This window comes from Punica granatum, chromosome 2 (assembly GCF_007655135.1).
Source record: "Punica granatum isolate Tunisia-2019 chromosome 2, ASM765513v2, whole genome shotgun sequence".
Classification (NCBI taxonomy): Eukaryota; Viridiplantae; Streptophyta; class Magnoliopsida; order Myrtales; family Lythraceae; genus Punica; species Punica granatum.
The window spans coordinates 25,400,714-25,428,434 of record NC_045128.1 but is presented as its reverse complement, the minus strand read 5'-3'; the positions used below and the strand labels follow the sequence as shown (position 1 = coordinate 25,428,434).

The 27,721-nt window shown below is 39.3% G+C and overlaps 3 protein-coding genes across 4 annotated transcripts; all 3 read left to right on the top strand.

The window, feature by feature from the left end:
- Positions 1-1,393: 1,393 nt before the first annotated feature.
- LOC116197846 (TMV resistance protein N-like) lies at positions 1,394-5,763 on the top strand. The gene is made up of 5 exons (XM_031528100.1): positions 1,394-1,496; positions 1,641-2,211; positions 2,735-3,824; positions 3,981-4,241; positions 4,322-5,763. Exons 1-5 carry the CDS (start codon positions 1,415-1,417, stop codon positions 5,294-5,296), a joined length of 2,979 nt encoding a protein of 992 aa, XP_031383960.1. The 5' UTR covers positions 1,394-1,414; the 3' UTR covers positions 5,297-5,763.
- Positions 5,764-22,486: 16,723 nt separating this feature from the next.
- On the top strand, positions 22,487-25,692 carry LOC116197445 (beta-glucuronosyltransferase GlcAT14A). Its single transcript, XM_031527596.1, has 4 exons — positions 22,487-23,136; positions 23,735-23,810; positions 23,933-24,048; positions 24,918-25,692. Exons 1-4 carry the CDS (start codon positions 22,572-22,574, stop codon positions 25,427-25,429), a joined length of 1,269 nt encoding a protein of 422 aa, XP_031383456.1. The 5' UTR covers positions 22,487-22,571; the 3' UTR covers positions 25,430-25,692.
- Positions 25,693-26,366: 674 nt separating this feature from the next.
- LOC116198185 (protein SENSITIVITY TO RED LIGHT REDUCED 1) lies at positions 26,367-27,721 on the top strand. Of its 2 annotated transcripts, none has more exons than XM_031528535.1 (2): positions 26,367-26,540; positions 26,697-27,721. In XM_031528535.1, exons 1-2 carry the CDS (start codon positions 26,429-26,431, stop codon positions 27,542-27,544), a joined length of 960 nt encoding a protein of 319 aa, XP_031384395.1. In that variant the 5' UTR covers positions 26,367-26,428; the 3' UTR covers positions 27,545-27,721. The 2 variants fall into 2 exon arrangements, with proteins under 2 accessions (XP_031384395.1, XP_031384396.1); XM_031528536.1 differs by having other exon boundaries at positions 26,401-26,540; positions 26,663-27,721.

Sequence of the window (27,721 nt, the reverse complement as noted above, 5' to 3'; positions counted from 1 at the left end):
CTATTTTTCTTTTCCCTTCAACCCATCCCCTGTTCTTTCACTTTCACTCTCGTGTTCTTTCCCATCCCTTATTGCCGCTGCCAACACCACCACTCCGGCATCCTTCGCCAAATCACGACCATCGTAGGCTCAAGCAATTTCGGGAGAGCAACTACAATGAACTCGAGTTCATGGAGAAGACTTGAGCAACAGCTGTACTAGTTTAGGGGAAGCTCGCAAGGGGTTGGACAACAGCAAGCAGAGAAGTTTGATGCACCACTAGCAACAACAACAGAGAGTAGGGAGGGGGCCTGGAGCACCGATACCAGCAGCAGCACGGAACAACAACAACAAAACAGCAGTATGGAGTATAAGAGAAGCAAACAACAACGACTATGACTCCAGGAGCTTAGGGAGGGGTTGCAAAGCAGCAACAACTCTGAAGGGCTAGCATTAGCAGCTAGGGAAGGAGGAGGGACAACACATCAGCAAGAACATGGAAGGAAGGAGAGAAGTCAATTTGATGGTAGTTCAAGGAGGGGCCATGGAAGTGGAAGAAGGAGAAGGATGGAAGGAGATGATCGATGGAGGTGGCGGTGATGGAAGGAAACATAGGCAAGAGAGGCTTAGGACGGAAAGAAGCTGCTTGGAACAAGGGAAGAGCAAGGAAGTAAAACGAAAATGGTAATGGTGGTTATGAGAGGACGAGAGGGAGCTGAAGTGGTGTTTATGGTCTCGAGAGAAAGAAGCAAAGGATGAATGAAGATGAAGAATCCTTCGAGACAATCTCAACCATCTTGGAGGAGTCCGAGACAGTTGAACAGATATACGAGGTCCCTGGTTCACATTTCTTGTTGGGGTCATTGAGTTCACAGAAAATCGAAGAAGAACAAGCCGGGTAAAGAATAAGGGATGGAATTGGATGATGTCGGGGCATATGGGAGCTGCAAGAGGTGGCATCTCAAAGAAGGGAAAGCATAAGGAAGAAGTCTCTTCGACATCCCAAGGGATGGGGGAGTGGTTGTGGCAGTGGTATTGGCGGTGACGATGGGAGATTAGAAAGAACATGATAGGGGAAGAGGAAGAACGGGGGATGGGTTGAAGGGAAAAGGAAAATAGGCCCTCCAATGGGGTGCATACACGTGGAAGATAACGGCTAGCTGGACAGCAATTAACGACCACGTAAGCATTTCACGGCATTCTATGGACGGATGTTAACGGCGTGCTAGATTTTGATCGGTTTTGAAACGTTGTGCTTTTACAGAAATTTTTTAAAGTTCGTGCTAGATTTGAGAACTTTTGAAAAGTATGTGTTTTTAGGCTATTAACCCTAAGTAAAACAATCCGTGCAACATACAAGTAGATGAAAGACTATAAGACAATTAGTTGCTAATTTTTTGGACTTCTCCTCCAGCAATTTCCTCAATGGAATATCATGGTCATCACAGATAAGAATACTACGCGCCAATGCCTCCAATATTTCCTGCTTTGGAACTTCAACGGGACGCCTACGAAGGGTGGGACCAGCGCCACACTTTACTTTTTCTGCTGTCTTCTAGATGACCAAATAACCTTGGTTTACCTAATCAAACCAATTCTCTTTGACCTGCATTCAGTTCAATTGAAGTTCTTATGTCTCTTTTTTCGATTTTCTTCTGCAGCCAACCGGAGAGCTCAGCTCCATCTTCACGGCATGTTAACCAGCGAGCCGGAAGCATCGGGTTTTCCAGTTATGGTCACCACTCATCAGAGAGCAACTTCTCCTTCTTCCTCTGCTTTTCAAAGGTCGAAGTACGATGTCTTTCTAAGCTTCAGAGGCGAAGATGTCCGAAACAACTTCATCAGCCACCTCCGCTATGCACTGGCCCAGAAGGAGATCAACACCTTCATCGATGACCACCTCCGCAGAGGGGAGGAGATCTCAAGCGAGCTTGTGGAAGCAATCGAGGGATCGAGGATCGCCGTCGTTGTCTTCTCCTGGAACTTCGCGTCCTCCACATGGTGCTTGGACGAGTTGCTGAAGATTCTTGAGTGCAAGTATTCAAATGGACAATTGGTTCGTCCAGTTTTTCTTCATGTCAGCCCTTCGGAGTTGCGAAAAGGGAATGGAAGTTATGCTGGAATGTTGCGGAGGCACGAAGAAAATACTGGAGTTAGTGCAGAGAAGGTTCACAGGTGGAGAGCAGCTCTTCACCAAGCAGCTAATTTATCGGGGTGGCACCTAGGCAGTGGGTAACTTAATCTTCAGCCCTTCTTAATACTGACTCTGTAATCGTTGAAACTGACGGCGGTTGGGCTCTCAGGAATCTTTGGAATGCTCTCAAACCACAAGAATCAGGAAATTCCTAATGACTAGGATTCTCAGAGTTCCTTGGATGTTGGATAATTCCCGTCTTTCCAACAAAACCTGAGATTTCCTGGAAATTCCCAGAAAATCGTGATGATCAGGATAGGGCTTGGAACATTCTAGTGGCACAGAAATTTCAAGCATAGTTGAATAAGAGACTTCGAAATTTCCTTCGGTTGAATTCCACGACCTAATCTTTTAAATCAAAAAGGAATTTCATCCCTTGGAGTTATTTCAAATGATCAATATAAATGCAGTCTAACCGAATTGCATTAGTTTTGTCCAAAACAATCTGAAAAGGGTAGGAAATTGGGATTCTGAAACTATTGGCATAAGTATTAGACACCTGGCAGTAATCAAGCTTTGCGTTTTCCGACAATATCAGTTTTTTTTCACCTCAATTCGCAGGGTTGAATCTGATCTTGTTCGGAATATTGTCGAAGAAGTCTCGAGCAAATTAACTCGCCAATACTTCATTGTTGCTTCTAATCCAGTTGGCCTGGAATCGCACATACAAGCAGTGAGCGAGTTATTATATACAGAGGTTAACGACGTTCGCATGGTTGGGATCAGCGGGATCAGTGGAGTAGGCAAGACTACGATCGCTAAAGCTCTGTATAATCTTATCGCTGATCAATATGAAGGCAGTAGCTTTCTCGAAAATGTCAGTGAAACTTCAAAACAACACGGCCTCATGAAGCTGCAAGAAGCCCTTCTCGTTGATGTCTTGGGGGATGCAAATGTAAAGGTGGGTTACATTAAGACAGGGAGACATCTAGTTGAGGATAAGCTCCGAAACAAAAGGGTTCTGTTAGTTCTCGATGGTGTAGATCAAATGGACCAGTTGGAAGATTTAACTGGGATAGGACAATGGGTTGGTTCCGGGAGTCGAATCATCGTGACGACCAAAGACACAGAAATTTTGCGTGCATCTGGTGCGGAAAATTATAATATGAAAGGATTGAATCACGATGATGCTCTTACACTATTTTGTCGGACTGCGTTTCAGCAAGTTTTTCCTCCGGGAGATTACAAGTTACTCTCATTCTGTCTCGCCAATCTTACTGAAGGGCTTCCACTTCTTGTTGTAGTCTTGGGTTCTTTCTTACGTGGTAAAACTATTCAGGCGTGGAATCAAGCATTAAGACGACTCAAGGGATTTCCACACACACGGATCGATGAGATACTTAGAATTAGCTTTGAGGATCTAGAGCCTCATGAGAAGGCTATTTTTCTCGACATTGCCTGTTTCTTCAATGGAGAAAATAAGGATTACGCCGCCAAGCTGTTAGATCGCTGTAACTTCTATCCCGACAGCGGATTCAAAGTTCTTGTGGAAAAATCGCTTATAACTGTAGAATCAAACAAGATATGGATGCACGCTTTGCTGCAGGACATGGGCAGAGAAATTGTACATCAAGAATCTCCCGGTAATCCTTCCGGAAGAAGCAGGCTTTGGAATCATGAGGACGTTCTCCAAGTATTACATGGAAATTCTGTGAGTTACCCCTACGTTTTTGTCAATGTTACTGCACGCTTCTAACAGAGGCCTAGTGTCCCTTTTTTCATGAATAATGTAGGGAATAGGCACTGCATTTCCACATATTAAGCTTCAACTCATCTATTGAGTAAGCGTTGTTCTTTGGCTTGCCAGGGAACAGATGCAGTCGAAGGCATAAGATTGGACATGGTAGACCCAGAGGAGATTTTTATGAGCATAAAAGTCTTGAGAAAGATGAGAAGGCTGAGACTCATTATGGTTCGAAACTTGCACGTCTCTGGGTGCCCTGAATATCTATCAAGCGAATTAAGCTGGCTCGATTTATCACATGGAATGCAGGATAACGACTTCGGAGAGGAAGCAGCTCCGTTTAAGAAGGCTAGATTTGGCAGGCTAATAGAGAAGGAATATATGGTAATTCATTGGACGCCTTCTATATAGTGTGTGGGTATATAATTTATATGCTGAGTTTCTTGTTCATGTGATTATTTTAGGGATTTAGAGAGTTCACCTTGGCGGAGCTTCATCGTGCGACTAAAAATTTCTCAGAACAGAACTTGCTTGGAATGAGTGGTTTCGGCTCAGTGTATCATGGGATTCTGGACGATGGACAGGAAGTTGCAATCAAGCGAGGCTTTGTCGTAAATGTTCGCAGAGGGGAGTTGAATGACCATGAATTTAAAACTGAGGTAAATATTCTCTGCCGTGTTAATCACAAGAATATCGTCAGGCTTCTCGGCTTTCTGGAAGAAAGAAACGAGCGGGCACTTGTCTACGAGTTCATGAGCAATTACTCCCTTAATCACCACCTCCACATCCACCGGAGCTCATTACTGAGGACTTGGACTACGCGGCTTCAGCTCGCGCTTGATGCGGCAAGAGGACTCGAGTATTTACACTTTTACGCTGTGCCTCCATTGATACACCGGGACGTGAAGCCAACCAACATATTGCTGGACGTTAATATGAGAGCTAAAATTGCTGACTTCGGACTGTCTATACTTACCTCTGAGGATGGCAAATTGAACTCCCCAGTCCAAGATCTTGGACCGCCTGCTGTGCGACCTAAGCATAGTTGTGTCACTCCAATTATCGGTACTGTCGGTTATATGGATCCTCAGTACATAATGAACAATCAACTAACTACCAAAAGTGATGTGTATGGTTTTGGCGTCCTACTATTCGAGTTATTGTCTGGGCGCAAGGCAGTGTATAGGGATAAGCAAGGATCCCACTGCCGACTGGTAGATGTAGTGATCCCATGGGTCACTCAAGGTGATATCGGCGAGTTTTTGGATCCAAACATGCCGAGCATCAGGCCACTAGAGATGGAGGCTGTTCTAGATGTTGCAAAGTTGGCTGCAGATTGCAATAACTTCGAAGCTCAGGAGCGACCATCAATGGCTGAAGTTGTTCTTCGGCTTAATAGTGCCTTGGAGCGTTGCTTGAAAGACGCACAAAGTGATTGAGCCCATGAAGTTCCTCAATTTCAGTTGTGTATATATATATATATGATAATTGATACCTAACTTAGTAATTAGGCGATTTTCTATGATAATTGATACCTAATTTAGTATTCTTTCATCTCTGTAAGAAAGGAGAGGTTCGTTGGCCACTCTATTTATTTCCATGGAAACAATGGAGGCAGCGCCGCATCGACCTGTCGAGGCTGCGCAGCTAGAGTCGACCACAGAGATAGGGATAGAGAAGCTACAACAGTATGAAGAAGAAGCGTATGAGTGGAGACATCCGATTTGCAATTCTTCCGGCAACCTAGAATAGCTAGAGAGGAAAAATAAATGGATACGGGAATTACTTATGCGAAATCTAGTGAATATCTTGTTCCAAGATCAAAAGCAACTGTACCAAACCTCTTCTCTGTCCAATCTGAGCATCGTTCAAGAACAATAATAATGCCTTACTGAAGTTTGTCCAATAAAGCTCAAGCATCATAGAAAAACAATAATAATGCCTTACTGAATTTTGTCCAATAGAGCTCTGTTACTAGAATAAAATAATTTTCAGAGTCTCGTCACGTGGCCCAGGTAGGTCATTAGACATGTCGGGGGTATTTCTGTAAATTACAAAGTTTGGGGGGTACCGGCCTAATATTGGTGGAAGTAGAACCCTAGAAGAACGGCGTCGCTTGTGTCATAACAAACAGACTCAAATTCTGAGTCTGTGAATAAGCAAAATCTAGACGAAACTGTGCATGGGGCTACATGATTCAGATTCTGTTGTGGACCGTCTCTTAGAATTTGAGTAGTTACGACGTAGTATCTGAATTTGAACTGTCTCAAAGTATGAACAGTCACAATGTCGTTTCTAAGTCGCAGTTACTGGACAGTTACAGATTGAGGAGATAAAGATTATCCAAGGTAGGGCTAACAATTCGTATCGTGTCGTGTTCATATGTGTCGTGTTTAAACGAATGCGTATCATCGAAGTCATAACTTGTATACGACACGATTATTAAACGAGTTAGGCTTTGAAAAACACGAATACAACCTGTTTATATCCGTTTCAACCCAGAACGACATGTTACACTTGTTTATCGAAACGTGTCATAATAGGTACACGTATCTATACACGACACGATTATTGTTGAGATACGTTATCCCACATGGAAAATTTGAGAAAGAAACCACAAGCTTATATGAGACTTGGGTCCAGCAACCAATCAGCTTAAGCTTTTGGGTTGCAAATGGGCTCAAGTCTGTGTAGGCCCAAGTGAGAATATTACATGGCATTAGAGAGGGTTATACTTCTGCACACTCGTGTAGGCTCACGCCACGTCATATTCAGTTTCGAGGCAATCAAGAGTGCGCCTCATGTTAATCGGGCCCAAGAGTGGCCTAGTTCAGTTCCGAGGTTGCTAAAAGGTGCACCTCTAGTTAGGCCCGAGTGTGGAGCTCGAGGCTACTTTGATATTTGTCCCCCCTTGCACGAGTACGGAAGAGGATACCCGACTCGTGGTCAGTTGTTAAGGGGGGATGTTTAAGGACACGTGGTATGTGTTGGACCACACGTTGCCACGTGAGGGCGGGTGTTGAGATACGTTATCCCACATGGAAAAATTGAGAAAGAAACCACAAGCTTATATGAGGTTTTGGTCCAGCAACCTATCAGCTTGAGCTTTTAAGTGGATATGGGCTTAGGTCTGTATAAACTCAATGTAAATTTAATATGGTATCAGAACCTAGGTTACGTGCATGCGTGCCTACGTGCGTGTGCGCACCCACACCATGCCGAACCCAGCATGTCAAGTGCAACCAAAGTGCGCCTCGTGTTCGTGTCCCCCCCTCGCCCGAGCACGGAAGATGAGCCCGACTCGAGGTCAATTGTTGAGGGCGGGTGTTTACGAGCACGTGACAACATGTAGGTAGAAATAGACTACACGTTGCATGTGAGGGCGGGTGTTGAGGAGTAAAATGGGATAAATCCCACATCGGAAGAGAAAAGGAAAATCCATGGGTTAATAAATGGCTTGGGTACCATCACTTATCAGCTTGACCTTTTAAGTGGATATGGGCCTAAGCCCGTATAAGCTCAATGTAAATTTAATATGGTATCAGAGACTAGGTTACACGTATGCATGCCTACGCGCGTATGCGCACCCACACCACGCTAGGCTCAGTATGTCGAGTGCAGTCAAGAGTGCGCCTAGTGTTACTATCCCCCCTCGCCTGAGCACGGAAGATGAGCCCGGCTCGAGGTCAATTGTTGAAGGCGGGTGTTTAAGGGCACGTGACAACGTGTAAGTAGAAATAAATCACACCTTGCACGTGAAGGCGGGTGTTGAGGAGTAAAATGGGATAAATCCCACATCGGAAAAAGAGAAGGAAAATTCATGGGTTAATATATGGCTTGAGTACCACCACTTATCAGCTTGAACTTTTAAGTGGAAATCGGCCCGAGCCCGTATAAGCCCAATGGAAATTTAATAATTATTACACGGGTTAGATTTTGAACATGATCTGTTTATCCGTGTCAACCCGATTACTCGGACACGACATGAACCTGCGTAAACATGCCTAGTATCTTCTTCAGTTAACACAAATCAGCTCCCGCCAAACCATGTTATAACCATTGCACCAAATATTCATCAATCAACTGAGAGTAGAAGCGCTTGGAATTGCGGATGTAAAAGCAGTACGCATTGTCCATAAAACCTCAATGGTTTTGGCCGTTCCAGGGCTGGAAACAATCCATACTTGAGAGAGGCTGAGTTCGTCGGGCTCCATTGAAAGAAGCTTGCACCTTGTGCGTTCCTTGGGTTGTAAAGTAGCTTTCGTCATCACCAATCAAAGACACATACTTGTGCATAACGTTAAATTTTTTATACAACTACTAAAGTTATTAGTTTTCCCAAAATATATGTTTTACGCCTGAAAGTGTATACATATAAAGTCCGTGCTTGTTTCAGTTACCTCATGTCCAGGAGTAGCAACATGGAAGTGTAGGAACTATTGATCCTTCTCATGATCAGAAACGAGGGAGAGTATAACCAATACGAGCTCCCGGTGTCCTCATGAGAGTAGAGATTGTCCCTTCCAGGCATTCGATGGTCATAAGATTTAAAATCTTCCAATTTGTGTTGTCCTAGTGAATTTTGATTATTTTCTTCTTCTATGTACGTATGAACTTTATCAAAGAAGCCGGGAGCATGCAACCCCATTGCAAAGTTATCAGTGTGCCATTTAGCTTCTCCCTTAACAAGTCCTTTGGAACCCATCTTTGAGAGCCAAATGAAATTGCAGAGCATGAGAATTATTACACTCCGCCATTTAACCAAGTCAAAACAATGTTCCAAGATGAAATTAAAAGACAAGCTAAATACACCCTCTCCTAGGAAAGAACAGACCGATATGCCTCTGATCCAGTAATGGGTCGAGATTAAACTATCAAGATCGAGCTAAAACCCAAAGAACAGTCCGCAACCTAAACTCGAGATTAAACTGTCAATATCAAGCTAAAACCTCCTAAATTAAACAAAGAGGCATCATATGATTCAGCTCTACTTCAAGCCCAACCTCGAATCGTCCAAATCGATCTAAATCACACCCGAATTGCACCAAGAACCATCAAATCAATCGACTCAGCACTCAAGCATGATTTTCAGTCGTCAAAGCCAACCAAAACTTCTCCAAAATAATAGGGACGACATCCCATAACAATCCACAAGTGAACAGTCTAGATTAGGAGTAAGAAATGTCATTGAGTCCTCTCTTTCGAAGAGGGCGCTGCTGCTGGTCGGAGGAAGAGCAGGGAGTTGCAGCGGCCGCAACATCTCATAGAGGAAGTGCCCGAAAAGGGAAAAGGGCGAGCTGAAGGCCGTCAGGCTTCCAGTTACCTGTATGATAGAGCTGGAAGTAGACATAACCGAAACGGGCAGAACAAAGTTACATAAAGACGGATAAGCAGAGGAATCGAGGGCGTCGAGGGAGGAGCTGAACTCGAGGTCTCGCGACTGAGCTCGGGTTGCCGCTGCCTCTTTCCTTTCCTTCTTCTCCTCTGTCAGTATCAAGAAAGAAAGAAATATAAAACTAAGGAGGCGGCCGCGGAAGGAGAAGTGGAGAACAAATTAGCTATTAGGGTTAGTAAGGTCATTTTTGTAATTTTAGTTATAAATGGGTTAACGGGTTACACGATTATAATAACACGATTAAACAAGTATAAATAAACAGGTTATATCGTGTATAATCGGGTTACACGGGTTCAACCCAGTAAGATACGCTTATTAACCATGTCTAAACGGGTTGGACCCGTTTCAACCGAATATAAAAAATGCCCAACTCGAATCCATTTAATACCGTGTCGTATCCATGTCATGTTAACGTGTCATGTTAGAAATTGCTAGCCCTAATCCAAGGTAGACTGAGTCAAAACTTGGTGTGTTTGGTTTTAGAGTTAAGTAAAGTTGAGTTTTGATTTTAATTGGGTTGTAATAATTGAGTTGTTGAATTATGAGAAAAGGTAATGAATAATTAAGAGAAAGCGATGATTGTGTAATGATTGTGTTGTTGAATTGTTGAAAAAGTAATGAATAGTTTAGAGAATTTAGTATTAAAAATTAAATTGAGTATAATGGAGTTGTATGTGGGTTTATATATGGGGCCCACCTTTCTGAATTGGAAGAGTTGATTTTTGTTGCGTAGTGAGTATCGTTAAAGTTAGAGTTAAAATCTTAAAATCAGATTGCAAAACCAAACGGGGGTGAGATAATTATCACATGGGAATGAGATTACAGTTAAGGGCAGTTGGATAACAACGAACCCACTTTCTCAAAAGATCGGAGATGAGATTTGTAGCCATGAAGGTGGGAGGAAAATTTATAAATATCAAAAGATCTCGTAGGATTTCGACACTAGCATCTTATTCAATAAACGAAATCTCTGTAGATTTCTCAGCTCAGATGAGCTTTTATCCTTAGGAGTATGAATAAATTAGATATCTCGAACTTGTAGCGGTAGAGTGATTCCCTCAACGATTCAAGTTCACAAGCCTATGGCGGCAAGATCATATCCTCAACGACAGAGTCACAACTCCATTAGCTTGTCAACATAAGGTCTCTCCCCCATTCCACGACCATTCGCTCAGGGCGTCTCAACGTGGTTGCATTCTTCTACTTCATCTACAGGCGACCTCACACCCGAGTAAGCCATCCTCTGTAATTTTGGTTTGAGTCGTTTATATTTTTTTATTTTCCTTGTAATTCCATCAATGTATCTTTCCTCTTCAGTTGATGAAGGGCTTTTCCTCATTGATTGTTTGCTTACATTGAGTGAGTCTCTTTAATATATATAATCATTTTACGGAAGGCATTACTAAAAGAATCCACTTAGAATTTGAAAGGAAAAGATGTGCTCTAGTTTTATCTTTATAAAGAGGTTGAAAACCATCTTTCTTCCTTCACCAAAATCTGACAACAGTTTATTGGAGACCACAGTGGGAGGTAACTCTTTAATTTATTAAAGATATGCCACCTAGAAAGCATTCTCGCAATCCTAATCAGGGTGAGGTTTCATAGACTCCATGTACTTGATACTCTTTGCAACAATGTGGAACAAAATTAGATAGGTGATCCTTTCATGGACTTAGTCATTGAACAACAAACTGAGGTTACGGGTGACCAACCTCAGATCCATAAAATGACTAAGATTTTGATTGTTGGTGAACCCTTTTCTCAGGAGGATGCCAACAAGTCTCTAGTTGAAAAGTTAGCGGAGTTTGAGGAATTCATTAGTCGAATGAAAACTAATGGAGACACTTAGATTGAACTTATCAATGTTCTAGAAAGGTATAGGAAAGTCTTTGATACTTCTGTGTTGAACAATGTTGCTTCCAGCCATAGTGTGCAGGAAGAAATTCAAAACATGTTTAGACAACTTGATGAGAATATAAGAACTCAAACTAAAAAGATTAGGTATAATTTGAATCAAACCTTATCTGAACACATGGAAGAGGTAATTAGGCAAGTGGCCAATCAGGCCACAACTTGATGAGAATGTAAGAACTTAGACTGAAAAGAAGATATGATCTGAATCAAACCTTATCTGAACACATGGAAGAGGTAACTAGGCAAGTGGCCAATCAGGCCATTGTAGATTCTGCAAACAGAAACGCAGGATCATCTTCCTCAAAAGGGAAGGAACCTATGGTTGATCCTTACCTCTATCCAACTGCTAGGTCAGTAGGAAGGATTGCTCAAAGTTCTGTAAGTATTGAATCACACAGAATTCATTTCTCTGAACCACCTAGATCCACTCACATTGTGTCCTATCCTGCGGGATATGACCAGAGTGATAGAAGACGCACATATGATGACCCTTCTCACAGAACCTCTAGGCAAAAGGGAAAGTTCGATAGGGATTACTACCTTAGAGGGTCTTACTCTAGTAGGAATAATCCGGCTTATGAACCAAGGATTCCCAATCAGAGGGAAGAACCCATACAGCATATGAATTTGCAAAACTATATGGGTACAAATGTCATTCCTATTGAGGATGAATACCTTATAGTATAACTTTCTCGTCCTCCTTACCTTGAGTGAGTAGATGATGAGCCTTTTCCTATAGATTTCAAAATTCTAGACTTCCCTAGATTCTCTAATGAGGATGACATGTTTGCAGTGGAAAATTGACGAGATTTTCCTATCAATGTAAGGAAGCCTCCAACAATAGATTTTTAAAACTGAAGTTGTTCCCATTGTCCTTGACAGGGGTGCTTTTACTTGGTATACCTTTCTCCCAATCGGTTCTATCTAGGCTTGGGACGATATGTAAATTAAGTTTGCTTCTCAGTTCTCCAAAGTTGACCCCGGAGTGTCTATTGGGGACTTGTCTGCCATTAAACAAAAGCTAGAAGAATCTGTTCAAAATTATATCAATAGATTTAAAAAGGCAAAAATGAGGTGCAAAAATGCTGTAAAAGAAGAGCACTTTATATCTATGGCATGCCAAAGCCTACATCTAGAGTTATGAAAGAAATTTCAAGGAATGAAATTTCATGACCTGTTTGAATTGGCATTTGGAGCTTCAAGATATGAGAAATTATTGAAAGAAGAAAAATGTTCATCTCATAATGTTTATTATCAAGAGAGTGTTAATGATGACTCAACCTATGAATATGATGATGAGTATAATGTGGATGTTGCTGAATTTGTTGGGGGAGACCCTATTCTATGTGATGTCCTTGCTCATAAAGATATAAAAGCTTAAAAGTCTTTCGAGGTTAATATTGAAAGAAAATACTCTTTTGATATTAATAAGGCATATTAGATTTTTTATTGGCTTAGGTCTCACAGTAAGATTAAAGTTAAAGGTAAAAATAAAGTTATGAGTAACCATGAAATTAAAGGTAGAGAATATTGTAAATGGCATGATACCTTTACTCATTCTACATCTAAGTGTCTGTAGTTTAGGAATCTAATTGAAGACAAATTTGAGTCTCAAAAGTTAAGGTTCCCTAAAATAAAAAAGTCGGATATGGGTGTAGATAAAGACCATTTTCCTTCTCCAACGATTGAAGAGGTGAATGTAGTTGTTGTTATTGGTTCGAATTCTTTCACTAATGCTGATATTGATGCTTAGCAGGAAGATGTCAACAAGGCAACATTCGCCAATGAGTTATTTGATGCTATGGTGTCTGCAAGAATGCTCTAGTTCCCCACAATTACTGGCATCGAAGCAAAAGACTGGCAAAGTTCTACAGGTGGCGCCGTAATGACAGCCACACTATTGATAAATGCATCGTATTCAGAAATATGATGAACAACAAGTTGAAGACTTGGGTTTTCGCTATCACTTCAGAGCAAGCAGTTGCTAAGACCTGTTGATTGTGCTAGTGGAAGCATTGTCCACACCAACTAGGGACTGTTGGCAGAATATGATGAAAAAGGAGTCCACTGTCCAGTTTCTGGTAGATCACGTAAAGACTGCCATGACCCACATGTGTAGCCCTTGTATCCGAGGGTTGGCCAATGTTGTTAGCGAGGCAGGGTTGAAGTTGACTCAACCCTAGAGAGGCCAAACTCTGAATCTTCTAGTAAAACCACATGCAACATCTGCTCAGATCAAGTAGGCAGTCAAAGGAAGAATGATCACCACGGATGAGAACTCTTGGGAGAATATTCCTATTGGTTTCACCCCTGTTACTGAAGGGAAGCTAGCCAGGGCCACTAAGCCTAGGAGCAAGAATAAGAAATTGCCAAAAGTTGGAGCATTTCAGGTAAGCACTAAAGGTGGCTGCCTTAAGGCCAAAGTAAGCAGTTGACGTGTTCACAAGTTTCTAGAGAGAGAAGAAATAGAGTTGAATGAAGGCAACTCCTATGGCTTGGTGGTGTATACCCTCCCAGTTGTGTTTGAAGGGGAGTGCCAAGGAGGAAATCAAGGAGACATGCATGATGACACACTTGTTGATAAGGAGCTGGACCTAGGAGGCTTCAAGGATCTCATGCAGGAGGACTTGAAAACGGTTCAAGATGATCTATTTTATTTGAGTTTCTCTAGACCCTCTAATCTAGATGGCATGTCAAACTATCTAAGTCCCTTATTCATTACTTGTAAAATTGAAAGATTTACAATTGATAATGTTCTCATTGACAATGGGGAAGTTATAAATCTGATGTCTTATAAAACATTCAAACGACTTGGTATGAAAGACTCGAGCCTAAAATCTGTAGAGGTTATGATCTATGGGTTTACATGTTCTGGTCTGAAAACCCAAAGGCATGATCAGATTCAGGTTTTGGTTAAGGAAGATTGGCTTGTTCGAGTTTCTTGAAAATCTCGACATCAGCTCCTTCACGTAACCTAATAGTTGGTTTATCAAATCAGTCGGCATTTCAGCAAGAGATGGGATGCAAGGTCCTATCTTTTTCACATTATAGCCCTTTTCATCACTCAAAAAAAGGGTTCCGAATTGGGGATGCCAGTCTACCAAGTGATCATTGATGAACTTCTAGTCCTCTGACATCGCTCTAGAACTCTTATGGATCTTCTGCTACCAACGGCGAGATATTGTTGCTGCTTATCTGGAGATTTTCCTTCCTGAGAAGCGGAGTGCAGTGTGAAGGTCGTGGAATCATGGGCATAGTGGTTTGGGAGTAGAGAAAGAAATTGTGACAAAGTGTCCTAAATCTTTGAGTGAAAATGCTTTCGATTTTCCCATTTGCAGGGGCACCCGTTATCGGGAAAAAAAAATTCGGAGCCTTGCCACGTGGCCCAATTAGGTCATTAGACGTCTCAGAGGTATTTCTATAAATTATAAAAGTCTAGAGGTACATGCATAATATTGGTGGAACCCAAAAAGAACGGCATCACTTTTGTCACAGTAAACATATTCAAATTATGAGCTTGTGAATAAGCAGAATCTAGACGTAGCTGTGCATGGAGTTACATGATTCAGATTCTATGGTGGACCATCTCTTCGAATCTGAGTAGTGACGACGTTGTATCCGAATCTCAACTGTCTCAGAATCTGAGCGGTCACAACATCGTCTCTGAGTTGTGGTTACTGGGCAGTTACAAATTGAGGAGATAAAGATTATCCAAGGTGAACTAAGTCAAAACTCTGGATTATTATCACGCGGGGATAAGATTACAGTTAATGATGGTTGGATAACAATGAACCCACGTTCTCAAAAGATCAGAGAGGAGACTTGTAACCGCCTAGGTGGGAGGAAAATCTATAGATACCAGAAGATCTCGCAAGGTTTCGACACCAACATCTTATTCAACAGACATAATCTCTACAGATTTCTTAACTCATACGAGCTTTTATCCTTAAGGGTTAGAGTAATTTAGTTATCTTGATCTTGTAGTGGCAAGGTGATTCCCTCAATGATTCAAGTTGACAAGTCTGTGGCGGCATGATCATATCCTCAACGACACAATTAGGACTCCATTAGCTTGTTGACATAAGGTCTCGCCCCCATCCCATGGTCATTCGCTCGGAGCGTCTGAACGTGGTTGTATTTCTTCTACTTCATCTACAGGCGACCTCACACCTGAGTTCAAAGCCTAAACAACCTGCCTCGATGGAAAACAAAGTAGGTCATCCTCTATAATTTTGTTTTGAGTCGTTTATATCTCTTTCTTTTCCTTGTAATTCCATCAATGTATTTTTCATCTTCAGTTAATGAAGTGTTTTTCCTCATTGATTGTCTGCTTTTATTGAGCGAGTCTCTTTAATACACATAGTCCTTCTACGGAAGGCATTACCAAAAGATGTTCTTTAGTTTTGTTCTTTATAAGGAGGTTGGAAACCGCCTTTCTCCATTCACCAAAATCCGACAACGAGCTCATAACATTTAAAACTAGTCTTAAATCCCGTGCATTGCATGGGTGTTTTCAAATAATTATTTATTGTTATATTTATATTTATCCTATTAAAATTGTAATTTTGAAAAAGTAACTTGAGATACATAGAATATCAAGACTTATTATATGATATTATTTCGCAATTAACATATTGATCAAGCTGTCATTCTATAAATCTAAACAAAATGTATGAGAAAGTATTTACTTTTAAGCAATAAATCTTATTAATTTTTATTTATAATCATATAAATTATTCATTTCAGTAGCAATATTCTTTTTTTAGGGTTAATAACAAAAAAAAGCATAAAATTTTCAAATTTTAACAATTCTAGCACGAGTTTCTTTCATTAACCTAAAAATACACAAACTTTCGATTTGATAATAATTTTAGCACAACATCAAATTTTCAATTAATTTAGCGGGTGGGGTCTCAATTTCGACCACCACCCCCCTGATTGCGGTTGTTGGCGAGGTTGCTAACGACCCCAATTGGGGGGACGGTGGCCGGTGATGAGGCCTACACCATTGGCCACTACTTTTCCTCCTCGATTTTGCTTTTTTTCCTTTTTTAATTTTTTATTCTTTTATATAATTTTATTATTAAAAAATATCGTGTGTTCCATTCGATCTACACGTCAACAATTTCCCTCCAAATTAACGAAAAATTTGACGTCGTGGTAAAATTGTTATCAAATCGAAAATTTGTGCATTTTTAAGTTAACGAAAAAAGTTTGTGCTAAAATTGTTAAAATGTGAAAAGTTTGTACTTTTTTTTTTGTGTAAAAGGGGGAATTTCAGTTGCAATATTCTATTCTTAAACTTATAGCTACTCCTTTTTTTCCCCTTTTGGGAATATATTTATAGTTCAAGTCTTAATAGCCATTTGTTTAAAAATGTTCCAATTTTGGAATCTATCTTTCTTTAAATATACTAAAACTATTGTCGACTGTTCATTGCAAGGAAATGAGGACACTTGTCCTTTATTTTCCCTTTTCTATTTTTACCCTTTTCTTTTACTATTTTAACATTTTCCTAATAAACTTTAAATGTTTTTCATCTTTGTCCCTTCTTTTAATTTCTTCTCCCATCCTCCAAAAAAATTTCAAAGTTAATATATCTTAGTTACATATAGGTTTAACTAAACATTTATATAATGTAAAAGTATAGTTGAATATCATTTTGACATTCAAAAGCATATTTATTTTCCTTAATACGATATTATGCAGCACTTTTGTTTATATAAAACTAGCAGAGAATAAAACAATGAATTTGCTGCTATTAGAGCCTTATAATATTTTTCAATTATGATGTCTCGAGCTCTAACGGATCCTGCAATTCTTTTCTCTATTTTTTCTTCTTTTAATCGAAATTTATTATCATTAAACCCTTCTCTCTACATATATATTTTATAGCATCATAAATAATAAATTTATGAGATCTCTACTGATTAGTCCTTAAAAAAAGAATAATATTATAAAATCGACTAATTTCATTAAATTTATTATGAACTCGAGTATTCATATATTTTCGACTAATATTGTTGAAGTAAATTTTGAATCCATATATTACATGTATATATTTTATATAATAGCATAGACGTTTCAAAGAACATTGCAATTCAAGAAATAATGATATAAATATATATAATATACTTAATAATACAAAATATTTGCAACTAGAATAAAATATTTACACAGTTCCTTTCTTCTCTCTTTTCTTTTCCTATCTTATTTTCTTTATTTAAATCCTTCCACCTCTCAATATGTAAAGTATAACTAAGAAATTAAATTTGTTTAAATAGACCCCTAATACGTAAAAATACAAATGTGTAATATTTTTAGTATTCAAATTTCATTAATTTATATAAATATATATTTAATATTTAATATATCATGTATTATCCAATCATTGGAAATTTTATTCAATAAACTATGGTATCGTACTTAAAACTAATTGAAAGTGTTGAAATTAGCTTTTGGTTTCGGGAAAATTGAATCTTTCACGCTTAACGCGATATAATGAGTGTTTAACAAAAACAATGTAATATAATAATACTAAAAATAATTGTACAAATATATAATATTATATTATACTCTTGCATTGTAATCGGGCTGGCGGCCTCATCCCTAGTTAATACAATTAAAACCGTTTTTTTTGCTCTTTCACATCGATAGGACATGTGTCCTTTTTCATTTTTCATTTTAACATTTCTCTTTTCTTATCTTTCAACTTTACCCACAAAATTTGAATTTTATTCGTTTTTGTCCCTTCTTTTATTTTCTTCATACATATCCAAAAAAAATTCAAATTTAATATCTCTTAACTATCTATTAATACAATTAAATAACCAAAATAGGTCACACTCTACAAAAGTATAGTACAATACCATTTTAATAATCATGCGTGCTTTTTCGTAAAATGATATTATACGTAATTTTTATCTACGTAAATTTGTGGAACAATAATGGTGAAGAAGTGCTATTGTGTTAGAATTTTTTTTTTCCATTAGGATGTCTCCATTCTAACCGATCCCTCAATTCTTTCATCAATCTTTTCTTTTTTGTTTAAGCAAAATATTATTATTATTATTATTATTATTATTAAACCATTCATTCACTATAAATATGTAAAATAAGATCATAACATCATAGCCTAATATTATGTGTCAAAAAGTTACTGGAAGCAAATGAAATATATTGCAATAAGGACAAGTTACAATAGTAACATATAAAAAATGTGAGATACTTAATGTAGAGGATTTAACTAGAATTATATGCCGATAAATATGGTGGCAAGTCTAAGTGTAAACAATTAGATATGGTACAGTTATATATCTACAAAATAAGAATTAGTATTTTTTTTAATTTCATAAAATTAAGAGAAATTATGCCATATATCCCATGGTTTCACATTTTTTCAAATCTATCATATACTTTTAAAATTATCAAAAATATCTCATGGGTTATATTTTCTTTCAAATCTATCCCCCCGTTATATCTTCCATCAACATTTAACGGTCTTGCCATTGTAGCATTTTACCCAGGATAGATTTGAGAAAAAAAATTAAAACCATGAGATGGATTTGGAGCTTACTTACGTTTCATTAATGGAAAATATAACGCCGTGATAGATTTTAAAAAATGTAAACCATGGGATATTTTTGATAATTTTAAACCATATGATAGATTTGAAAAAAATGTGAAACCATGAGATATATGGGGTAAAAACCCCTAAAATTAATTAAAACTCTAACATATATATAATTTTCTCCTTTCTATGTATAGATACTATATAATCACTATTTTTAATATTTCATATAAACTTTTGCTTTTTAATATTTTTATTATCACATCATTTAATTAAGTTTCTTTTTTTCTCTACATCTATATATTCATTAAATTCAGACAATTTCAACCTTTAAGTGGTATATTAATTTAAAATAAGTCACACGATATTAATTTATTAATATTATATAATTTCAACATTATAAACATTGTTTTCGCATTTCGATCATATGAAAATATTGTTGATTGAGAACCTTTTTTGAAGACCCGTGGCATCGCGCAGGCTTCTAACTAATAAATAGAGTATAACAGGAGAATGGGTATCCGGAAGTATTAAACTACCAATTTAAAATAAAATGAAATAGTTGTTACTAAGTTATGTATTTCATTTGCAAATTATATTATATATCAAATAAAATAAATCTTTAAAAGGTCAATAAATTATGAATCTCAACTAAGAATTATCGATAGATTATATGATTTTTATTTTGATCAGCTTGGGGAAAAAAATTATAAAATTTCTTTTATACGGTGAAATGAATACAGCAGTACATATCATGATTTTTTTTTCCTTGAAAACTTATGCATAACACAAAGAAAATGACACACTTACCCTTAAAATGCTAGGAATGATAAAACTTTCTAATTTTTGAAAAAGGAAATGGCAAATCTTATTCTTGAACTTTTTTTTTGTGACCCTTAATATCCGAAAGTCCAATTGGACCTCGACTAATCCAATCGAGCCGGGTCGGTCCACTAATGAGTAAAAACTCTCACAGCGTGAATTTTCTGCATTTACAAAAATTCAAACTCGAGATCTTGTTTAAACAGAACAAGCGTCAAACTGCTTGAACTAACACACATTGCTATTCTCGAATCTATTTAATTTGTTATTTATATTATATATATTGAATATATATATAGACACACACAGAATTTCCTGTCTCCTCAATTTTCCATCATGAGAAGTACTTCCTCCACACCCGATGAAAAAAAAACATTTGTCTTATTAGAACATGCATGGAATGGTACTTACTACAATATGAGGATTATCGGCAGGTTGGAGTGTCTGATGCACCATGTCCACTCCGCCGACAACCTACCCAAAAGGAAATCCAAGAAAAGAACTTCTTACTTTGTAATACATGCATGACAGGATGTATGACTGAACTATTACCTATGCAAGATATATATATATATATATATATATAAGGAAAAAAAATGGGGCAGGCTCATTTAACTTCAATACCACTTCCCAAATTGTCAAACTGTTGCTTAATCTGAATTGCTAGCTCCAAGCAGGATAATCGAAGCCATGAATTTTTAGCAAAATTACTCGTCCTTTTAGATTTTCTATAAATATTCTTCCTCATTTTCATACAAATATTTAATTGAATTTATCTTCTCAAGAATGAATACTTAATATGTTTCTTTTCTTATTGATAAAGCTAACAACTTAAGTGACGCATTACCAGGAGTTGAGGGTTTTCGAATAGGTTAATATGAACAACCAACGATATTTAATCAGTAGCTGAGGGTTCTCAAACGAAACTCTTACATTGCTCGCTTCAGCTTTTATATATTTATATATATTGATTGATTGTTTTTGGAGTAATCCAAAATGGCAGAATACAATTCATTTTACTAGAGTTCAATTGAATTTTGTTGCTCGGAATCCAAATGACATAAGATTTCTTTTAATAATACAATATTTACATTGGATTTAAACTCGTGTCAAAATCAATAAGATATACACCCAAATGTTTGAAACCAAACTCCTAAGAAATGATTTCAACATATATATTATTTGGAAGATTAAGGAATTTAACTGATATAAATTGTATAATCTTGTTTATAATGCACTTTTTGCCAACTTTATAATGCATTTAAAATAGAGTATAGAATAATCTATTTGTAAAGGATTCTGAAATGCAAAACCAACGTTGTTAGTTATAAATGAATTGGATTCCGGCTAAATATTGTTAACTTTTTGCCAAATTAGAATTCCAATGTAAATCTTGCATTTTTTAATCAAATATCATATCATTTGGATTCCAAACAGCAATTCAGTTAAATTATTGCATGAATTGAATTCTTATATTATGTTAGCCATAATTCAATTTATTTGTTACTAAACTTAATTTCAAATTTTAAGATTTTTGCAAATAGATTGCTATATAGTAAAATGCATTTTAAACGAGATTATTTAATTTATCTTAGTTAAATTCCTTTAATTTTTCAAACAATATAAATTCATTTATGTTGGGACCCTAAAGTCGGGTCTTGACCTCGTGTATTTCATGTGCGCGTTGTTGATGATGAACCCACGATCCACGATCCACGAACCATGAACATCTCGAACCACCTACAAAAAAGGAGATTTGGGATGGTGTCCAATTTCTCTCACCAATGTTCAAGTCAGATTGAGTCTTATGTGCGAGGGAAAGAATGCAAAGTGTCAATTAACCTTAACCCTAGGCATGAATAATATATTTATAGAAGAGTTACGGGCCTATTACTTACCACCTTTAGAGATATACTCTGATTTACCTAATTATCATATCTAAAGATATTCGGATTACTTGACTGATAAGTAATCCACTCAACTCAGCCAATGGGCTTCGCTTGGTGGGTCTAGTCCTGCGTTGTTCTCACCACGATGGGCTTCGCTACATTTTCATAGGCTTTGTTGAATCGCCTAATCAGATCAGGCCCAAAATCCAGTCCCCAGCAATTTACAATTAAAAAGAATTTAATCAAATCGAATCGAACTAATATAAATTAATTAAAATAATCTCTTATGAGAATTGATTCTAATGAAGTGTTAATTAATCAAGTATTGAAGGATTCAGATTTTTCCCTTGAATGGTTGATGAATGATATTCCCTATAATGATAAACGCTTTCAGAGATATGATCAACCTTCTAATTCTCCATCCCTATTCCGTCCTTCCATCAAGCTGGGTAGCCTTACTCATGCCAGCGGTGCCTCTTCATGGCCGTCGAATGGTGACCGCGTGACCAGTGATGCCTCGTCTTCAACCTATCGGTTTTAGTGGCAATGCAGCTACCGACCACCATTTTCATTTCATTTTCTCTTTTTAATCCTGTTAAATGGGATGCATAAATACTGCGTTCAAATTATTAACGGTGACATTATTTTTAATGGGTAAAGTGAATTTTAATTTATAATTTTAAAATTTTGAGGGATCAAAATGACACAAACTAAACATCAGTGGATAAAGTGATTTCGATGTGCCTTTTTCCCTAAGCAAAATTATTAATTTTGAAAAAAATTGTGACTTGATTTTAATGATTTGACGCATATTCTTAACAAGATTTTATGTTCAAATTCTATGAATTAAAAGAATTCACACTATGAAAATTTTATTTTTAGTGAATCGATTTTACTGATTTAATCTGAATTAAATAAAATCCGTCGAACTTTCGATATTATGGTAGTTACCAAAAAGAAATCAGTTTAATTTTACACTCAGCTAAGCAAATTGTCAATTCTTTAATCATTTTTACTTTCCCTCTCTTTGCTTGGGTAACTGACGAAACAGCTAACAGTCTCTGTCTGAGAGAGAGAGAGAGAGAGAGAGAGAGAGAGCAGATCCCACGCCGGAGCTCCGGAAAATGCAGAACCCACCATCACCCACCCCCGCCGCCGCCGCCTCCAAGTACCCATCAAAGACCACCCTCTACATCTTGCTCTCCTCCTCCCTCTTCTTCCTCCTCTTCTTCACCTTCTCCTCCTCCTCCCGTCCCCCCTCCACTCCCCCCTCCGCCAGGCCTGACCCCCTCCTGTTCCCCGCCCGCCACCTCTCCGCTTTCGTCTCCTCCTCTGACCCTCCCCCTCCCTCCATCGCCTACCTCATCTCCGGATCCGCCGGCGACTCCGCCCGGATCCTCCGCCTCCTCTACGCGGCCTACCATCCCAGGAACCACTACCTCCTCCACCTCGACCGCTTCGCCGTCCAATCCGACCGCGAGAAGCTGGCCCTCAGCGTCCAGTCGGATCCCATCCTCGTTGCCGCCAGAAATGTCGACGTTCTCGGGAAGGCTGATTTTGCCTATCCAAAGGGGTCTTCTCCCATTTCCGCCACCCTCCACGGGGCTTCCGTTCTCCTGCGATTGGCACCCAACTGGGATTGGTTCATCAATCTCGATGCTCGCGATTACCCGCTCGTCTCTCAAGATGGTAAAATGCTGCTGCAATTCTTCTCAATTTAGAATAATGTATGCGGGGTTGGACTTTCTTCCATTTAAGAGCATTTAGTCCTCTCCCCCCCCCCCCCCCCCCCCCCCCCCCCCCCCCCCCCCCCCCCCCCCCCCCGCCCCCCTCCCTCTCTTGGTGTTTTGATAACTCTCCCGGCAAATGTTGAAGCTGTCATCAACTAAAATTGGTCTATTTGCTTCTGTCTATTTGGTGATGCCATAATCTGAGGTAACTTTTTCGTGTTGTTCGAAGCAATCGGAGCTCTACTTTACTGGAAAAGTGATAATGAAATTGTCTATCGAGTGTATGGCAATGGGTTGATCTGAGTTCTTCGATGTCTGCCAACATTCCTGGAGTAGATATTTACAATCGCAATAAGCAAATTAGCTAATTCTTCGACAAATGTGGCAAGGTCCAAAGCCAAACTGGCTATAATTACGATGTGTCCTGACCGAATATCAGATGGCATTTCTTTTTCTTCCAGGTAGTACCGTGTTGTGGTTTAGTTTTGCCAGGGTACAGATGGAGCATGTTCTAGTGTTTTATCTTGATTTGATGTTGCTGATGGGGAATTTTGCAGATTTACTCCACATCTTGTCGTATTTGCCTAAGGATCTGAATTTCATGAATCACACTAGTCACATTGGCTGGAGAGAGTATGGTTCTCTTCTTTACTAAGATTTAATGTGCAGTTTCACTGCTCTCTGTATGAATTTGAGCCTCTGATCAGTGTGTTGCATCCGTACCGTGATCCATAACTATTTCCTCCCTTTTGTAGGTCTAGGAAGCTGCGGCCGATTATTGTAGACCCAGGGCTATACTTAGCAGATAAAACTGAGATGTTTTATGCAAGTCAAAAGCGGGACTTGCCAAATGCATACCGGCTGTTCACAGGTATTTCGTTTCCCTATGTGTCTGAACTGTTGGATGAGTTTTGGGCTGTCAATGGCTCGATTTAGCAAAAATTCTCTGAAACTTCAAGATTGGTCTTGCTATTTTCGGACAAATCAGCTAATCTGTAACTTGTGGAATGTTGGAAAACTTGTACGGTACTGGCAGCAGTATGATTCCTGCTTACCTGATTAGGTATGGTTCTGGTCATGTATGCTGTTACATGCACGTTTTGCTGTTGCTTGGCAAAGCCTCACTGACCCAGAGGTTAAGAAGCTGTAGATATCTCTTGTTATGCAGAATTGCTATCTTGTAGTTGCCTGTATCTGGCTAATAATAATGTGCTCTAAAGATAACTTCAGAATTCGCATCGACCTTGCATTGTTTTGCTTCCGATGTTTAAGTACCACAGTTATAGTACACCTACCACTTTTATATCTCTTTGAGTTTCAGGATGACTACATTGAACCATACTTCTTGTTGTTGAGATAATGTAGTTTCATACTATTTCATGAATGCTTAGCATGTTACTTGTATCCTTGATCCAAGTACTTCATGTCATATCTCATCTCGTCTCAAAGTCATAAAAGAGAATGTTGATCGTTTCTGTATTCTGCTTACATTGCTTCTAAGTGAACAAGCTTATATTCAATATAAATGGCCTGATATGCTTGGTTGATTATTAGGATAGTGGAAATAATTATGTTATGGTGGAAATAATCATGTTATGTAAATTCTACTCAACTTGAAACATAGTTGGACATAAACATTGGTTAAAGGAGAAGCGACGAAGTTCATTCAGCGCGAGTTCTTTCCTACTTTTTATGACATTCGCTTGATTATTTACGGGACTGATTTCTCTCTTTGAAAAGGTTCTGTCTTCACCATTCTAACTCGAAGCTTTATTGAGCACTGCATCCTGGGAACAGACAACCTCCCGAGGACCCTCCTCATGTACTTATCAAACACACCCTCGTCGATCACAAACTATTTCCAGAGCATCCTCTGCAATTCCCACCAGTTCAAGCGGACTGTCATCAACCACAACCTGCAGTACGCCGCCTTCGACCCTAAAGGGCTGCCTCGGGAGCTCAGCGACAGTGACTTCGATGCTATGATTGCAAGTGGGGCAGCCTTTGCCTCTCGTGTTGGATCTGAGGGTTCATTCCTTGACCGAATCGACCAGGGGATCCTAAAACGGGGTCCCGACAGGCCTGTCCCAGGAGGTTGGTGCCTTGGCCAGTCGGAGAATAACACATGTATGGTTTGGGGAGATGCGAGTGTCCTCAGGCCTGGGCCCGGCGCAAGGAGGTTGGAGAAGCTTATCGTGGAGATGCTATCCAATGATGCATATCTGTCACGCCAGTGCACGGTGGAGCAGTGACCTGGTCCATTGCTCTTACTTACACGCGATAGGAAGCAACAAAGAGACTAAAAATATAGTGGTGTTGCGAAGTTCCACGGGTTTTAGCGGAAGAGTCGCTTCTGTTTGTTTGTAGATTATTTGTTGTTGGACGTATTGTGTATGCGTCTATAGGGGAAATCGACGTAGGGTAAACCTCAAATGTAGCTGCCAATACCATGGAAAAGAAAAAAAGAAGTGAAAGCTCTCTCAGAATACGAGTTCTTTAATACGCTTTAGGTTCACTTGAAGCTGCTTATGGCATTTCTCTTGACCAGAGAAAGCCTCAGATTAGTCTTTGTGGATCAATTAGACATCACATTGAGCCTCTCCGGTTTATCAAATTCTATAGCAACCGTACTCTGTTACTCCAATTTCAGACAACCTACTCATTAAAAAAAAAAAAAAAAGTCTTCACGCATTGGTAACGTTCATCTAAAAATTTACGAACACATTCAAGAAGCGGAACGAAATAATCGATTGATTTTGGTTCTTCAAATAAGTGACTTTGCTCTGCGCTCCCAATAAGATACCTAGGAAATCAGCCAACTTTCATAAAACCATTTCGCTTGGGAAAAAACTGGCTCCCGCTGATATGACATGGCTTATCGTAAAATTTATGAGCAAAAAACTTAAAACCTTTTGCAGCAATTTCTTTTAATAACACATGATATTCGAAAATTTGTTCCGATTAAAGTCTCATTGGGATTACAGTGACGAGCTTAAATCATATGCAGTTATGGAGCATTTCACGACATGGGTCCGAATTTATATGGTTATGCTTTATGGCGATTGCTACGGTAGTCACTCCCCCTTCCCCGATCCCTCTTATTTATCCAAATAAAATTATAAAAAGAGATGGTCTCGGAAACTTTGAGGATCCATTGTCAAATAGAATAAACCTAAGGGGAAATGTGAGCAACTGAAAAAGAAAAAAAGGGCTTTTCCACAATCAGATGAAATCTCTCTACCTCTCTGTCTATGTCTGGGTGCTCTCTCCTTCTCTCCTCTGCCGGCGCTGCGGACTTGGGGAACGACGATACACAGAGTCTCAGCGGAGTCGTTCTCGCCGTGTCAACGCTTCTCACAAGAGGTCAGCTCTGCGTCTGCATGCCTCTCCTTCATCTAATTTAGATCAACTCGTTAAATTGTCGATTCCGAGCTCGTGAACTGTCGAACATGGTGTAATCGGGGAACTGGGTCTGCGTTGAGTAGTGGAAATCTGAAGGTCTAAGGGACATTCTTACAGAGAGAGAGGGAGCAGCAATGGCAGCTTCAGCGAAGGGACTCGCCGTTGGAGACGATCGTACTGCGAATGGAGAATGGGTTGTTGTTTCCTCCCGCCGAGGGAGACGGAGCCCACCCGTCGCCAGAGTTAAAATCCCCGAAGCAGGAGAATCGTGGGCGCCAGTTGATTCCATGAGCGATCCCGATAGAGTCTTGAAGCTAACCCAGAAGCTCGAGGCTTCGATTAAGAAGATGGAAAGCTCCCTTTTTTATCAGACTTTGATAGAGCAGATTGAGGATCCTCAAATCTTCGGTTGCTTCCGTCGGGTGTTGGGGTCTGACTCGGAGATGCAGATGGTGGTTTACGGTATAGGGAGCATTGAATCGTACGAGCCCCCGCGGTTGCAGCTAAGCCTGGCGCTGTTGATGAAAAGGAAGTTCAGTTGGATCGGAAGGGTAGAGGTTTTTGATCCGGTACTGTCGGCAACGGAATCTCGGGTCTTGGAGTCTCTTGGTTGTCTTGTTCTCTCCATCAATGAGCAGGGCCGTCGAAATGCTATGAAGCCGACTCTGTTTTTCATGCCACATTGTGAAGTGGAGTTGTACGACAATCTTCTGCAAGCCAACTGGAGGGCTGACTCGTTGCAGCGTATTGCCCTGTTTGGGAACAGTTTTGAGACGTACATGCACGCATCAGAATTCAAAGGTTCAACTGTTCACTACGCTAAGCATGTATTGGCTGCTAGAGAATTCACAGATGAGTTCAAAGTAGAGATTGTTTCGGATGATTTTTTCGGAGCTTTTCATGATTCAAGCTGGCATTTTTTTGGCAGTGTGCTTGATTCTGCGCTGCCATCTATATGTACTTGATTGATGCTGTTAATCATTATTCGACTGTAGAGGTTCCTGAACACTGTCTCATCATCGTTTCTTCTTGCTCCTTGACCGGAATGATTAAATCTTGCTTTATCATTGGTAAAAGAATTGGTTTATAGACTCTGAGAAATTGTGAATAATAGTAACCGCAGTCCTGCAGTTTCCTTTGGT